Below are 15207 nucleotides of genomic sequence, written 5' to 3' on the forward strand. Positions count from 1 at the left end.
TCTTTTAAAAACTATTTACAACTATATCAAATCATAATTTTGGATTATGTCAAACTAGTAAAATCAGTACCTTTAATATATTTTAAAGATTAGAATTTTTAAATTAGAAGTCTAGAATATATTTTTTTAGGGTTTATGATTTATGAATTGGAGTCTAAATTTCTTAAATTAGAATGTAAAATCATAATATATAGAGAATAATGACATATTAAGAATTAAGTTTAGTGATATGACTTAGTTATAATTTTATACTTAATTATGATATTCATGTATTTGACCCTTGAAAAAATTAGTCTAACCCCACAAATACTTAATAGAGTTGGATTCGATTGACTTTTATTTTAAATAGGAACAATATATTAAAATAGGTATAAGGTTTTTTTTGGAAGTATTAATTTAGTATAAAATATCACCAATGTAAGCTTAATATTTATAAAAGATAACCAATTTAGGACTCGATAACATAATGTGACACTTCATTTATATTACTGCGTTAAATTCTGCCAGTTGTACATGGAGAGAGAAATCAGAAGTTAACAGAGTAATATGAATGATGTGTTACATTTCGTTATGAAAACCTAATTTATACAAAACGTTAAGCTTACATTGATGTTATTTTATATGTGGAGCCTAAAACGGTACTCCCCAAAAATCGTAGACTTATTTTCATACCTTGTATAATTTATTTATTTTAAATTATTTTACATATAAAAATATATTTATAGTCCAAGAACTAAAACAATAAATAAAAATACTGTTAGAGTTCTTGGACTATAAAAGTTCTATATATAAAAAAACCATAACACCCGTTTGACTCCCTAAACTAAACTTTCGAAGTCAATTAGGTCTTTAAATTATCAAAATCATCAATTAAATACCTAAATTAATAAAAAAAAATCATCAATTGGATTCTCATCCTAGCAAAAATTATCAGTTGAGTTCTCACCGAAAATCATTTGACTGACCAGTTTTAAATCCTCTTTCCCAAATTCATTTTGAGCCAACACAGAAAACATTAATCCATGTCAAATAGTCACATTTTCTAATTTTAGGAGAGGATGAAAACTCTATTAATGATTTTTGCTTAATTCAGTGATCTAATCGATAATTTTAATAGTTTAAAATTCTAATTGATATTAATCTTTTAATTTAGAGGTCAAATATGTATTATACCTAAAAAAAAATGTTCCCTCAAACCTTATACAAGATACACAATTTGCTTTTGTTCTCTAACGCTAATTACTGACTATACAGTAATAACTTTTGAAGCTTTCCATATCATGAAAACTAACTTAAGGAGTTCTTAAAGAAATTTTGAGCTTAAGCTTGATATTGAATTTTTCTTCTTTTTTTTTTTTTTGAAGCAAAATGATTGTTAAAATAAAGTATTTTATACATGTAATGTTATAATCAACCCTAATTTCTCAAAGAACATAAATAAATATGCAATTCTTTACGTATTTAAAAAATTGTGAGATATTTGCTTAACAATGTTGATAAACAGAATCACAGTTCAAAAATAAAAGTTAAGAAAAATGACTAAACATTTAAGACCACTCCAAAATCCCCAAACCGGTCAGAATGAGGATGCACATTCCACCTCATCCTAGAACAATTTTCGCATTTCCGTGGAATTATTCGTTTTAATCCAAAATGATGGCGTTTGTTTATGCATTCTCTCAGTTAGTGCATAATGTTCCTCGGGGGTCTTAGCTTTCCTCATCATAACCCGGTGCATAACACTACCCTCTGGATAACTATCGAAGTGAATGACAGTCCCATCTTTAATCTTGTAGTCGGCTAAAGTCATCTTTCCATCTTTAATATACTCCTTACCACACAACAAAACCTGCAGGCGTGCGGGCACACCTTCTTTGTCTTCAATCTTAGCCTTCAAATCATCAACTGTCTCATACATATCAACTTCCATGGCGAATCCGCGGCCAATCGGGGCAACCAAAACAATCTGCATACGAGTTCTGGGACGAAGAATGTGGTGGAGTATATAGTTATTTTGAATGTTATAGTAAGCAAGTGTGCGATAATCCTTAAGCTCTTCTCCTCCAAAAGCGAACCTTTGCAGCATTGGGGGGATATTTTTCTCCTTCTGCGAGACCTTAGCTTTTACATTTTCAATAGAGTCTGAGCTTTCCACCTCTATAGGGATGATCTTTCCGGTAAGAATTTTCACAAAGATTTGCATCTGAGGTTAAATATACAACAACACACACATGAATTATTATAAATCATGTAAATTTCACTTCTATAAAATCATATACAGACTAATTTCTCTAAATTTTATATAAAAACCAATAACATATATTATAGATCAAGCTAAAATTAAAATGCCCTGGAAATAACCAGCCACATTAGTGTGATTTTGGAGAACAACAACAACAACAACACCAACATTCAACAAAGAACAATAAGATTCTATTAGGATTTCCACAATCAATCAGCCATATAAACATATTTCTGGTAACAGACAAAAACATGACTAAAGAACCACATGAATCAGCTCTGCAAAGGGGATTACTAATTAATCATAATCGTAGAGCGTCTCTTCTAACTATTGAATAACTATTTAGAATTAAGGTATAAATTTCCTTTGTAGCAAATAGAACAATTGGTTGATCTACGAAGCCAAGGAGTTATTCAATAAAGAATGTCAGAGAAATAGAGACTAACCCTGAAAGAGATAAGAGACTTGTTGAAGAATTGTATAGATAGTGATTTTTGATATCTCAACCTGGAAACTGGTTGGAAATTTATACTTACCCGCCTCAAATGTCTTGCAACTTCAAGTTGTTGTAACTTAAACATTTTTTAATATTGAAACTCTCTTATTTATTTATTTCTTTGAAGAAATATTGAAACTTTCTTTGTTGTAACTTAAGATTTCTTCAATTATGTAAGTTTCTTAATTAAATCTTTGTAAGTTGTAAATTTTCTTTAAACTTAGAATTTATTTAATTATGTAAGTTTTCTTCGTTAAATCTAATTTGTAAGTTTTAAAATCTCCCTGCATTTTCAAATCATGCCTTCAATTTCTTGTACGATTTGGCTTCATTTGAGTATTGAATGTAAGTTTTTTTTTTTTTTTTGGTAAGAAGGGAAGAAAAAAAACAAACAAACAAAAACCTAATCCGGGATCAGTCTAGGAAGACTGACCCCAATCCTATCCTCAAGAAGAGAATGTAACAGAAAAGAAGGAGGAACGGAAAGGGTAGAAACACCTAACATCCCCCATGCCCAGCAGCTGCTAAGCGATCCGTCACGCGGTTTTGCTCCCTATAAATATGGGAGAAGGTAAGAGAATCGAAGGCAGGACGAAGCCTCAAAATGGCTTTAATGAGATTCTGACTCTTAAGACAAACAGCCTGTCTATCCGAAATCCTGTTGATAGCCTCCAAATTGTCAGACTCCACCGAAAGTCTTTTAACACCCATGCGAATAGCGAGTTTAATGCCAGACAAGATCCCCCAGAGCTCCGCAGTAAAGGAGGAGCCCGTACCTAAGTTATTGAATGTAAGTTTAGTTAGTTCGCTAACTGATATTCTGAAAGTCAATGATGTCTAACCTTTTAAAATTATCAATTAATTAACGAATAAAACGTTTCAGTTTCAGTGATTACAATTGGGATTTAATTCTCACTAATAAAAAATTAATTCATGGAATTAATTATTCATTAAATAATAAAATTAACTCTAAATCAATGGTACAAAACGTTTTCCATATTCTCCCTCCTTTGCCTTTCTTTTGACTTTCTCCCTCAGTCTAAAAACATAGAGCAAAATCAGATCGTAGAAATTTTATTTGGTCCATACACTTTCATTTTCCTATCTTTATCCTTCTGTTCGTTCTGTATTCTTGCTCCGATGATAATTCGACATGCATGATTAGAGTTTGATTTATGCTTCTGTTGTATTTTGTGACACGATTGCCTATTATGGTAAAATTTATCTTAACTTAAGGACACTACTATCATAATCTTCTCCTTTCGTTCATTCGGTTCATCTGAAGTTTCGTTAGTAAAAATTAATTCACGGAATTAATTTTTTCATTAAGGAAAAAATATGTAATCATATAGGTTAGTCATAAAAAAAAGGTCAAAGTGGCCAAAATATTTACTGTTTTATTAACACGTTTACAAACAGTCTGCCAAAATGTACAAAACTATTTAAATTTGTTTGGATGATGTGATGTGATAAAAGTAACAGTTAACTCAGTTTGTTCAAATTTTTCATTGTGTAGGGACATGTTAGTAAGAGCCAGAACGGGCTATTTGGTTTGACTCCGTGCAATTGTAGCCAGTTAATATTCTAGTTCGGTTGACGTTAAATATCTATATCTCTACCTAGGAAAACTGAACAAAACCATTCAAATAGGTCTGATTAACCATGAACCCCTTTGAACCATTCTAGTTAAATGAGATTATCCAATTAGCTTTTCACCCATATATTTAATTTAAAATTGGAATTTTTGTAGCAAAGAAGAGTCAAACTTTCAACGTCTACCTAGTTTGCATATTTTACGACTTAATGTGACATAAAATAAAATATCAAAACTTAATTGAATGTGTCCAAATAAAAAATGAGAGACTTCATAAACCAAAAAATAAAAAATCCAAAACCTCAAAACGCTTTTTGCCTAACCTATACTACTATATCCTTCCCACAGAACTCCCTCTAAGCCATGAATTCCTAATTTACCCTTTATTCTCATTATCACATTCTTTATCAGACTAGATAACTAATTTTCCATGGATCTAAAATTTTGGTGTGATGTTGAGACGATGAAGCAAAAAAATTATTATAGATATTTGTAGACACCGGAAGAGTTCTATGATGAAACCCTTTAAAAGATGTTTAGAAAATATGATAAAAAATGGATCGCGAAAAAATTACTCGTTAGAGAGTCAAAGTCAATATCTCCTATTCAAAACCAAATTGAATTTCAGGATATCTTAGTGAGTCGTGTGTCTCCAGAGTATCATAACGCATTTTCTCGGCTCAATTTGGAAGTCTAATGAAGAAGTTGTGACTAGGTAAAATTTCAGATGAAATTCAATAATAACCTTAGACAGAGTCATTTTTAGCCTTAGATCGTGAAATTAAAAAATGTCTGTTTCATCGAAACGAGTGAGAAAAATCGTCAAAATAGCAGGTAAAGAAGATGTTTTTGGGATTAAAATGTAAATGTGTAAGGTTTAAAGAGAGGTAGCACGTGTCGACGTCTGATTGGCATGCGTCAACCACACGCCTAACAAGTGGCAGGCGGCATGCCAGACACCGGCCAATCTTTCCCTTCTTTTGCTTTAGGCTTAATACACAAATAACCCCCTGAACTTGTCTAAATGTTGCAACTGCCCCCCTCAACTTTCAATTGTAACAACTTACCCCTTAAACTTGTCCAATTGTAAAACATAACCCCAAATTGGGAATTTTTTTACCCCGTATTTGAAGCAACCGTAAAAAAAATTTCTCAGATTTGTATCACGCCAAAGATCTGATTATCATACTCCACGAGCGTTGCAGATTTTGTATTTCACGTGTTTCTTTAATTGCAGTCAATGTCAGCAATTTGGGATTGTGTTTTACAATTGGACAAGTTTAAGGGGTAAGTTGTTACAATTGGACAAGTTTGAGGGGTAAGTTATTACAATTGAAAGTTGGAGGGGACAGTTGCAACATTTGAACAAGTTCAGGGGGTTATTTGTGTATTAGGCCTTTGCTTTATTGAATTTCAAACTTAAAGGTATAAATACATTTTTAACCCTTACTTTTTTTTTTCCTATCCTAACCCTAAAAACCTCAAAATTATGTATATAAATAGCAGCTCTTAGACAACTTTAAGAGGAGGACGAAAAATACACTGAATATTACAGTTTACAAACTTGGTCATTCCTTCAAAAATTGTTATTATGACATTTATTCTTTTAGAACGATTTGCAGTAATTAAAAAAACCGACCTTGCAAATTATCCAAAATTCAAGGTCTAACTTTGTCAAAAACAAAGTAAGCATAGCCTAACCTATTAACTAAACCACAAGTTGTTTGACCGAAAAATTGACTCACATATCCTTTAACTGCAAAATAAACATAGTACAAACTTTTTTTTTGCAAACTTTTAAATCACGAGAAATGTCTTTGCAAACCGATCAAACCACATGGTTTATTTTTGTACTTTTCCCTTTCGTTTTTAATGTCTGGAATTAAACAGTTCAAATCATAAATAGAACTCGTACGGAGACGACTGTTCATGAACGAATACGATTGTTCACGAATAGAGACGACCATTCATGAAGGGACGTGTCAGTTCTAATATATATTAAAAAGGGCGGCCCGGTCGCATTACGCGTCCCCGCTGAGCGAGGGTCCAGGGAGGGGTCCCACCACAAGGGTGTATTAATTTAAAAAAATAAAATAATGAGGATAAAAAATAATGGGCTGAAACAAAAGTACAATGGGCCAAGGGCCCCATTTTGGTTCACATTCACGTTGTGCGGGTGTATCCCTAATCCGGTGAGGCTTCAATTCTCTACGCATGAGAGAGATTTTCCTCTAGTAATTAGTTAAATGCTTGTAAACCCCTTTAATTTATAAACTAGTGAAAAGTCTCGTTTTTTTTCCTATATAGAAACGGGAAGTGTAGTTTAGCTTTAGTGATTTTATCCTCTTCAAAATCATTCTTTGAGAATCAATTTCTCATTTATCATTTATTCGTTTTGAGCTTATAATATACCGTTAAAAAGATCTCATGATATACATTGACGTATTTTTTTAAGCTATTTTAAACTCCATTTATCCATTATATATTGAAATCTCAAGTTGACAAAAAAAAATAATAAAAATTTAGATGTGAGGTTTGATCATAGTTTAGATGGCCTCCTTAGAACCCTTCAGAAGGAGTTGGAAGCTGTGCTTAGGCAGGAGAAGCTTCTCTGGTTCCAGAAGTCTAGGAAATCCTGGATTAGGGATGGGGATCGTAATACCAGGTACTTCCATCTGTCTACTATGATCAGGCGGCAGAGGAATAGAATTGAGGCTATCAAAGATTCTGATGGGGAGTGGGTGTATGAAGATGAGGTGATTCGGAATTTGGCTCTGGAGTTCTATAAGGAGCTTTTCAAAGAGGATCTTGTTCAGCTGGAGAGGGCTCACTCTATTGCTACATTTCCTTTGATCAGTGAGGATATCAGTCAGAGTGCCTTTCTTCCTATTTCTCAAAAAGAGATTGACCATGCCATCTTCAGTATTGGGGCGTCTAAAGCGCCTGGTATTGATGGTCTTCCAGCTGGCTTCTACCACAAGCACTGGGGTGTTGTGAAGGAGGGTATCTATGAGTTTATCATAGGTGTGTTCAATGGGTCTAAGGATATTGAGCTGGTTAATAGAACTCTCCTGGTCCTTATTCCTAAAATTGATAAGCCTTCTTCCTTTTTGCATATGAGACCCATCAGTCTTTGTAATGTTCTTTACAAGACGATTATAAAAATTGTGGCTAATAGAATCCGTGGCATTCTTCCGGAGATCATTTGTCAGAATCAGGGTAGTTTTGTACCCAGTAGACAAATGATGGATAATGTGGTGATTGCCCAAGAAATGGTGCACACTATGAAGATTAGGAAAGGGAAGAAAGGCATTGTGGCTCTTAAGCTGGATTTGGAGAAGGCCTATGATCGCATCAACTGGAACTTCCTGATGGAGAGTCTGGAGAGAGCTAGGATCCCGGACAGTTAGAGAAATCTTATTAAGGTTTGTATTACTTCTCCTGTGTTTCAGGTTATGGTGAATGGGGATATGTCGAAGGAGTTCTCTCCGGGTCGGGGCATCCGTCAGGGTGATCCTATGAGTCCCTTCCTTTTCGTTATTGCTATGGAGAGGCTGTCCCACCTTATTCAAGATGCTATTGATATTGGGAGTTTCCACCCGGTGGCCATCAACAGTTTCTGTCCCCAGGTGACCCACTTATTCTTTGCGGACGATGTCCTTATCTTTCTTGAAGGTAATGAGGAGCAGTTGAGTGTCATTATGGATATTCTGGATTGTTTTTGTTCGGCCTCTGGTCAGAGACTTAATATCCAGAAATCTAGGATGATGTGCTCTAAGAATATGAATCCGAAAATTTGTAAAAGATTAAGTGATTTGTCTGGTATTCCTCTTACTAATTCTCTTGGGAAGTATCTGGGGATTCCTCTCCATAGTGAGAGAGTGTCTAAAGTTTCTTTTAAAGATACTTTGGACAAAGCCAATACGAGGTGTGCCACGTGGAAAGCCAAGACTCTCTCCCTCGCTGGCCGTCTGACTTTAATTCAATCTGTGAATTCCGCTGCTCCCAACCACATCATGCAGGCTTGTCAGCTTCCGAATCCTGTGCTTAATGATCTTGATAAGATTAACCGAAGGTTCCTGTGGGGGGAAGCTGCGGAGGGAAGAAAGATCCACCTGGTGCCTTGGAGTGAGGTTTGTCAGCCCAAAGATTCAGGGGGTTTGGGCATTAGGAGAGCTAAGGATAATAATAAAGTTTTATTAATGAAACTCCTTTGGCGTATGTGGAAATGCCCCTCCTCTCTCTGGGTTCGCCTTCTTTGTGGTAAGTATCGAAAAGATAAGATCTTTGGGGGCCCGAAAGAGAGAGTTATCAATTGTTCCTTCCTCTGGAAAGGGCTTAGCGCCGTTTTTGCTGAGTTTTGCTCGGGGGTTGGTCTGGATGTGGGTAATGGTAAGTCCATAAGCTTCTGGTTTGATACCTGGATTGGGGATAAACCTTTAGTGGATGTGTGCACTTCCCCCCGCCTAGTGATATCCAAAACTGGAGGTTAGCCGATGTGGTGGACTCTAAAGGGGACTAGGTTTGGCCTAAATTTGATTCTTTCTTTAGCCTTGAGACTCTCCTTAGAATTAGAGGAGTGAAGGTGAGTAATCAAGAGGAAGACATGGATAAGCATTGCTGGGCGCTGACTAACAATGGAGTCTATTCTTGCAAATCTTCCTTTGAAGCTTTTTCCCTTAACAGGACTGATAATCCCTCGGATATTTGGAAGACCATTTGGTCACTTAAAATCCCCTACCGCATGAGGAGCTTCCTGTGGCTGGGCGTTAAAGACAGATTACTTACTAACTCAGATAGATACAGAAGGCATTTGGCGACCTCTAGAGCTTGCGGTAGATGTAGAGGCCATGTTGAATCGTTGTGCCACGCTCTTAGGGATTGCCCTAAGAGTGAAGAGGTTTGGAAGAAAATTCTCCCTCATCATACTTTCTCTTCCTTCATGTCCCATTCTATGAACGACTGGTTCTCAGATGGTATTAGGGGAAAGTTATTGTCTTATATGGAGCATGGGGACATTTTCTTTTCCATTATCTGTCATCAAGTGTGGAATTGGAGGAACGAGGAGATTTTTGATAATAAAGCTGTGCTTTTGCCTAACTTAGCTGAGTTCTTCTTGAAGAAACTCTCCTCTATTATTGATAGTTTCAAAGGTGAGTCCCTTGCCAGATCTTCCCCGAGTAGTGATGTCCACCTCGTGAGCTGGAGCAGGCCGAGAGAGGGGGTTGTGAAGCTGAATACTGATGGTTCCTGCCTCAGTAATGGTAAGATTGCTGCCGGAGGTGTTCTTAGGGATGCGGGAGGCGCCTGGCTTTCTGGGTTTACCCAGAATTTGGGTTTGGGTTCTTCCTTCTCTGCGGAGCTCTGGGGCATTCTCTCTGGGATCCAGCTGGCGATTAGGCTGGGTGTTAAGAGGCTTTCTGTGGAGTCAGATAACTTGGAGGCCATCAATATGATTTTGGGTAGTCATGTCATGGGTCTTCATAGCCGCAACCTTATTAAAGCTATTAAGAGGCTTAACCCCTCATTTGATATCCTTGAGTTCAGCCACATTTTTCGGGAGCAGAACCGTGTTGCAGATCACTTGGCGGCGGCAGGCCATGAGGGGGTGTTAGGTGTTTCTACCCTTACCGTTCCCCCTATCGCTCTTTCTCCTCTTCTTTTAGAAGATAGGATTGGGGTTAGCTTTCCTAGACTAATCCCGGTGTAGTTGCTTGTTTTGTTTTGCTTTCCTTTCATTTTCTACCAAAAAAAAATACATTTTTTTCAACAATTTTATTATTGTAACATGAAAAAGTTTAAATTGTTTCTGAGGTGAAATATTATTGAAAGTTTTGATAAAATTGATAAAAAAAATATTATGTGAAATGAAATAAATTATAAAGTAGAGAATATTCTAAAAAATGAATTAGTGGGTTAGAAAAAAAATGAAGATGGAAAATAAAGATTGAATACATGTTTTCTCATTTTCCGTTTTTTCACATTTTTTTTCTTTTTCGCACTTTTTCAGTTTTTATGTTTTTTTCTTCATATTTCGTCATTAGTAATAAAAATACAAGGGTTAATCGTAATGAGGATTCATGCATCTTTTGTTCATAATACGATGAAAATGGTATGAGTAACCAAACATGGTAATGAGCCTTCATTATAATTGGCATTTCATTACTGTTGAAATAATAAACTTATAATTAATAGTGTTTAATTTGGTTCAGTGTATTGTCCAAGAGTCATTTCTGTATCTGTATCTGTATTTGTATTTATAGAGAGTTAATATAGTTTACCAAGAGTCATATTTGTAATCTATAAATACCTATCAATACAAAGTAGTAAGGCAAGAGAATTATAAGAGAGTTTCTTCCATCAATTATACTCTTCCTCTATACCTCTGAAAGATTATTTATTTGATCCAACAAATTGGTATCAGCGCCAGACAAAAATTCTCCTAAAAATTGAAAATCATGATGAAAAGAGAAATCATGATTGGTTCATGGGAGACCAAGCCCCAGATTTGGAAAGCTATGCGCTTATGCATAGATCACATCAAAGAACAAGTTGATTCTTTAACCTTCGAGGAGATCAGGAGGTTGTTGGAGAAGGAATTGGGATTGGAGAAATATACATTGGATGGACAGAAGAAATTTGTCATGCAATGTTTGGTGGAATCCTTAGAAAATGATGATGATGAGAATTCTGAGGATTTAGAAGAAATTAAGGTTCAAGAACATGTATCAGATGAGGAGGAGAAAATGGAAGATTCTCCTGTCATGGGTCTTTTGCCAGAAACTGATCCAATCAGTAAGAAGAAAGAACTTCCAAGTAAGAGCAGCATTACCACAGCCATATTGAAGAAAGATTCTTACATTAAAGGCAATTGTGAGGAAGTTACAACGAACAGTTTTTGTCGAATTTTAGAGGAAGATTTTGGACTTGATAAATTTGCACTTGATCCATATAAGAAATATATAGGCAATCTGTTTGTTGAGGTGGTTCTATGTGCTGATGAGAATTCAGAGTCTTTAGAAAGAGAGATTGATGAGGACGATAAAGATAAAGATGCACAGAAGATAATTAGTGAAAAGGAAAAGGTGCACAATTCTGAAGTATCTAAAAAGAGGAAGAGGCTTGAAAAAGAAGTCAAAGCATCATGCAAGAAGCACATGAAGCTTGTGGAAGAAAAAGTAAAGGACAACACAAGTGCGGAAGGTATTGAGAAAGCCTTTGATAAAATCAAGCAAGTGCCTGAGAACAAATGTGAGGTCAAGCTAATGAAGGAATTGAAGGAGACATTTTTCAATGAAGGATTGTCATCAAAAGCATCTGAAAAAGAAGTCAAGGAAGTTGAAAAGAGAAAGGAAAGAGTGAAAGAACTCGGAGTAATTGACATGAGTAGTATTATGTCAATATCATATAGAAGGTGCACTACAACACATCCAAACCCCAAAATACCAGTTGACGATAATAATAGTGATGTTGATGGTACTGACAAAGATGATTGGGATGACGATGATGATGAGGAAGAAGAAAAGGATGGAGATAATAATGTCGATGATGGAATACTCAGTGAAAAGGTCAATAACAATCAAATTCGAAGAAAACAATGGAGATAATAATGGGAATGATGAAAGCCCGGAGTGAAGAGGTCAATAACGATGAAGTTCGAAAATGTAGCAAATTATTGGTGTTACTAAGGGATAAAAAAAAATTATAAGTTTAAGGGGTGTGTTGAAATAATAAACTTATAATTAATAGTGTTTAATTTGGTTCAGTGTATTGTCCAAGAGTCATTTCTGTATCTGTATCTGCATTTATAGAGAGTTAATATAATTTACCAAGAGTCATATTTGTAATCTATAAATACCTATCAATACAAAGTAGTAAGGCAAGAGAATTATAAGAGAGTTTCTTCCATCAATTATACTCTTCCTATGTACCTCTGAAAGATTATTTATTTGATCCAACAATTACAACGTCCATTATAATGTACCAAACCGACACTTAGTGTATCATGTACTTTTAAGTTGTAAAATGATTAAATGATTATGTGGTATGAGTAATTAGTAGGACATATATGTACCACAATGTTTAGTCACTATTAAATTTTGATATTTTTATGTATAAAAATTAAATATCATGTATCAAAGTGTAAAACTCGCTAAAGTTTAGATATCACGACTATGATTTACCCATTATTCTAATATCATAATACATATTAAATGAAATTTTTTAACAAATATTATCACATGTCTTTTTCTTTAATAATAATCTCACGCCAAAAAGCTCAACATCCATCTCAGAGTCGAAGGGTGAGCTCATCGTCCACCTCAGTGTCAAAGGGTGAGTTCTGTGAAGTTTCTGCTCCATCCTCGCACGATTCCCGCTTAGCTCTAGCCTTGTTTTCCCGCTTCTTTGCTCGTGCTTTCATGAGATCCATCATTGCGGTCAAAAACGCATTTTTTTCATTTGCCGCCTCAATTATTGCATTACGTTCCTCAGGGATCTTAATTGTCTTCATCGTAACCCATCGTATAAGAGAACCCTCCACATTAATATAGCAATGAATAATAGTCCCTTTTTTAATATTGTAGTCGGCTAAAGTCATATTTCCATTTTTAAGATGCTCTTCACCACAGAATAAAATTTGCTCGTCTGCACGCACAAATTCCTTGTCTGCAATCTTAGCCTTTAAATCATCAATTGTGTCAAACATATCAACTTCCATGGTTATTTTGCGACCAACCAGGTTAACCAAAACAATCTGCATACGACCTCTGGGACGAACAATATGGTGGAGCATAGACTCCTTCTGAATATTATAATTAGCAAGTGTGTCTTGGATCTTAGCGTTTACATTGTCAATGGTGTCCGAGCCTTCCACCTCAAGAGTGATTATCTTTCCGTCAAGAGTTTTCACAAAGATTTGCATCTGAGATTAAATATACAACAACACGTATAAGAATTACTATAAATCGTGTAAATTTCACTTCTACAAACTAGTATGAAATCATATGCAGACTAATTGCTCTAAATTTCAAATATAAATCAATAATATATATTATAAATCAAATCAAAATAAAAAAATCCCTGAAAATAACCAACCAATCTAGTATGATTTCAAACAACATTCAACAAAGAACAATAAGATTCTACTAGAATTTCAGTAATCAATCAGCTCCACAAACATATTTCTCATGACAAACAAAAACATGAGAAAATAACTACATTAATCAACTCTACAAACACACGATTCACATCAAACAAAGGAACTCTTTAAATAAAATAATTATATATATATATATATATATATATATATATATATATATATATATTATGTGAATCATCTTTTTGAGCTAGTAAACATTCCAAAATCTAATTTTAAGATTTTAAAAGTTATCCACAAAATCATAAAGGATCTGGTCTAATTATCCAATAACTAATCAAAATTAAGGTATAATTCCCCGTTGTAGCAAATAGAATATTTGATTTATCTACGAATCCAATGAGCAATTCAATAAATGAAAGTGAAAATTGAAGTGGAATAGAGACTAATCCTGAAAGAGATAAGAGACTTGTTGAAGAACTATATAGATAGCAATTTATATCACAACCTAGAAATGGATTGGACACTTATTTATAGTTATCCCACATCACGTGCCTTACAATTTCAAGTTGTTGTAACATAAACATTTTTTAATATTGAAACTCTCTAATTATTTTTTTTTTAAATTGCATAAGTTTTTTCATTAAATCCAATTTGTAAGTTATAGTATCTCCATACAGTTTCAAATTATGTCTTCAATTTCTCGTACAATTTGACTTTTTTTTCCTTATTTGACTATTGACTTAAAGTTTAATTATTCCCTAACCTATATATCTTACAAGATAATTAGGTCTCTAATTAATTATCAAACTACACCTTGAAAGTTGAATAAAACGTTTCAGTTGTTACAATTGGGATTTATATCTCATTAATAAAAATTAATTCATGGAATCAATTCCCCGTTAAGTAAAAAAATTGATTCTAAAATCAATGATACGATACGTTTTCTATATCTCTCTTCTCTCCCTACATTTTGACTTTCTCCCTCGGTCCGAAAACATAGAGAAAATCAGACTGTAGAAATTCTATTTGGTCCTTACACTTTCATTTTTCCTATCTTTCTTCTTCTATATTATTGCTCTGATGATGCACGGTTAGAGTTTGATTTACGCTTCTATTATATCCTAGGAGACGATCGCCAACTGCGGCAAAATCTGTCTTAACGAGACTAATGTCATCAGATCTTGGAATCTTCTTTTTATGTTCCTTTCGTTCATCTGAAGTGTTATTATTTCAAGTTCATTGTAATTTTTATTATTTTGTTCTTAAATTTAATAGAAATGATTATTTTATTCATGTTATAGTTTCTTACTGCTACCAGTTTTGACAACCATGGTTACAAGTCTTCGGTTTCTAATAGGATTTGACTTTTTGTATTTCAATATTTTACTTTGGAAAAAGTTCAAAAAGATACCTTGTAATTTTGTACTTTGGCACTTCGAGAACTATGGATTTTTTTTTTATAACAAAATGATATTTGTGTTTTTTCTATGTTAGCAAAAACAAATGATGTGACGGGAGAGTTTTTTTCCAATTTTTTTTTTTGGTGGGAAAAGGAAAGGAAAACAAACGAACAAAAAACCTAACCCGGGATCAGTCTAGGAAGGCTGACCCCAACCCTATCCTCAAGAAGAGTAGACAAAAGAAAAGAGGGAGAAATAGAAAGGGTAGAAACACCTAACATCCCCCCATGCCCAGCAGCTGCCAAGCGATCCGCCACGCGGTTTTGCTCTCTATAAATATGGGAGAAACTAGTAGCCTCAAAGGCAGGACGAAGC

General features: G+C 34.5%; 1 protein-coding gene across 1 annotated transcript in view; it reads right to left on the reverse strand.

The window, feature by feature from the left end:
- Positions 1 to 13279, reverse strand: part of LOC136207274 (polyubiquitin-like) — an 87292-nt gene extending 74013 nt beyond the window's left edge. Inside the window, exons 1-3 of the mRNA XM_065998564.1 lie at positions 12875 to 13279; positions 5367 to 5378; positions 1759 to 2203 (exon numbers count right to left, since the gene is read on the reverse strand). Of these exons, the coding sequence (XP_065854636.1) occupies positions 1759 to 2203; positions 5367 to 5378; positions 12875 to 13255 (838 nt within the window). The 5' untranslated portion in view covers positions 13256 to 13279. The remainder of the gene's footprint in view (positions 1 to 1758; positions 2204 to 5366; positions 5379 to 12874) is intronic.
- Positions 13280 to 15207: the final 1928 nt, after the last annotated feature.

The sequence above is a fragment of the Euphorbia lathyris genome, chromosome 9 (genome assembly GCF_963576675.1).
Source record: "Euphorbia lathyris chromosome 9, ddEupLath1.1, whole genome shotgun sequence".
Taxonomy (NCBI): Eukaryota; Viridiplantae; Streptophyta; class Magnoliopsida; order Malpighiales; family Euphorbiaceae; genus Euphorbia; species Euphorbia lathyris.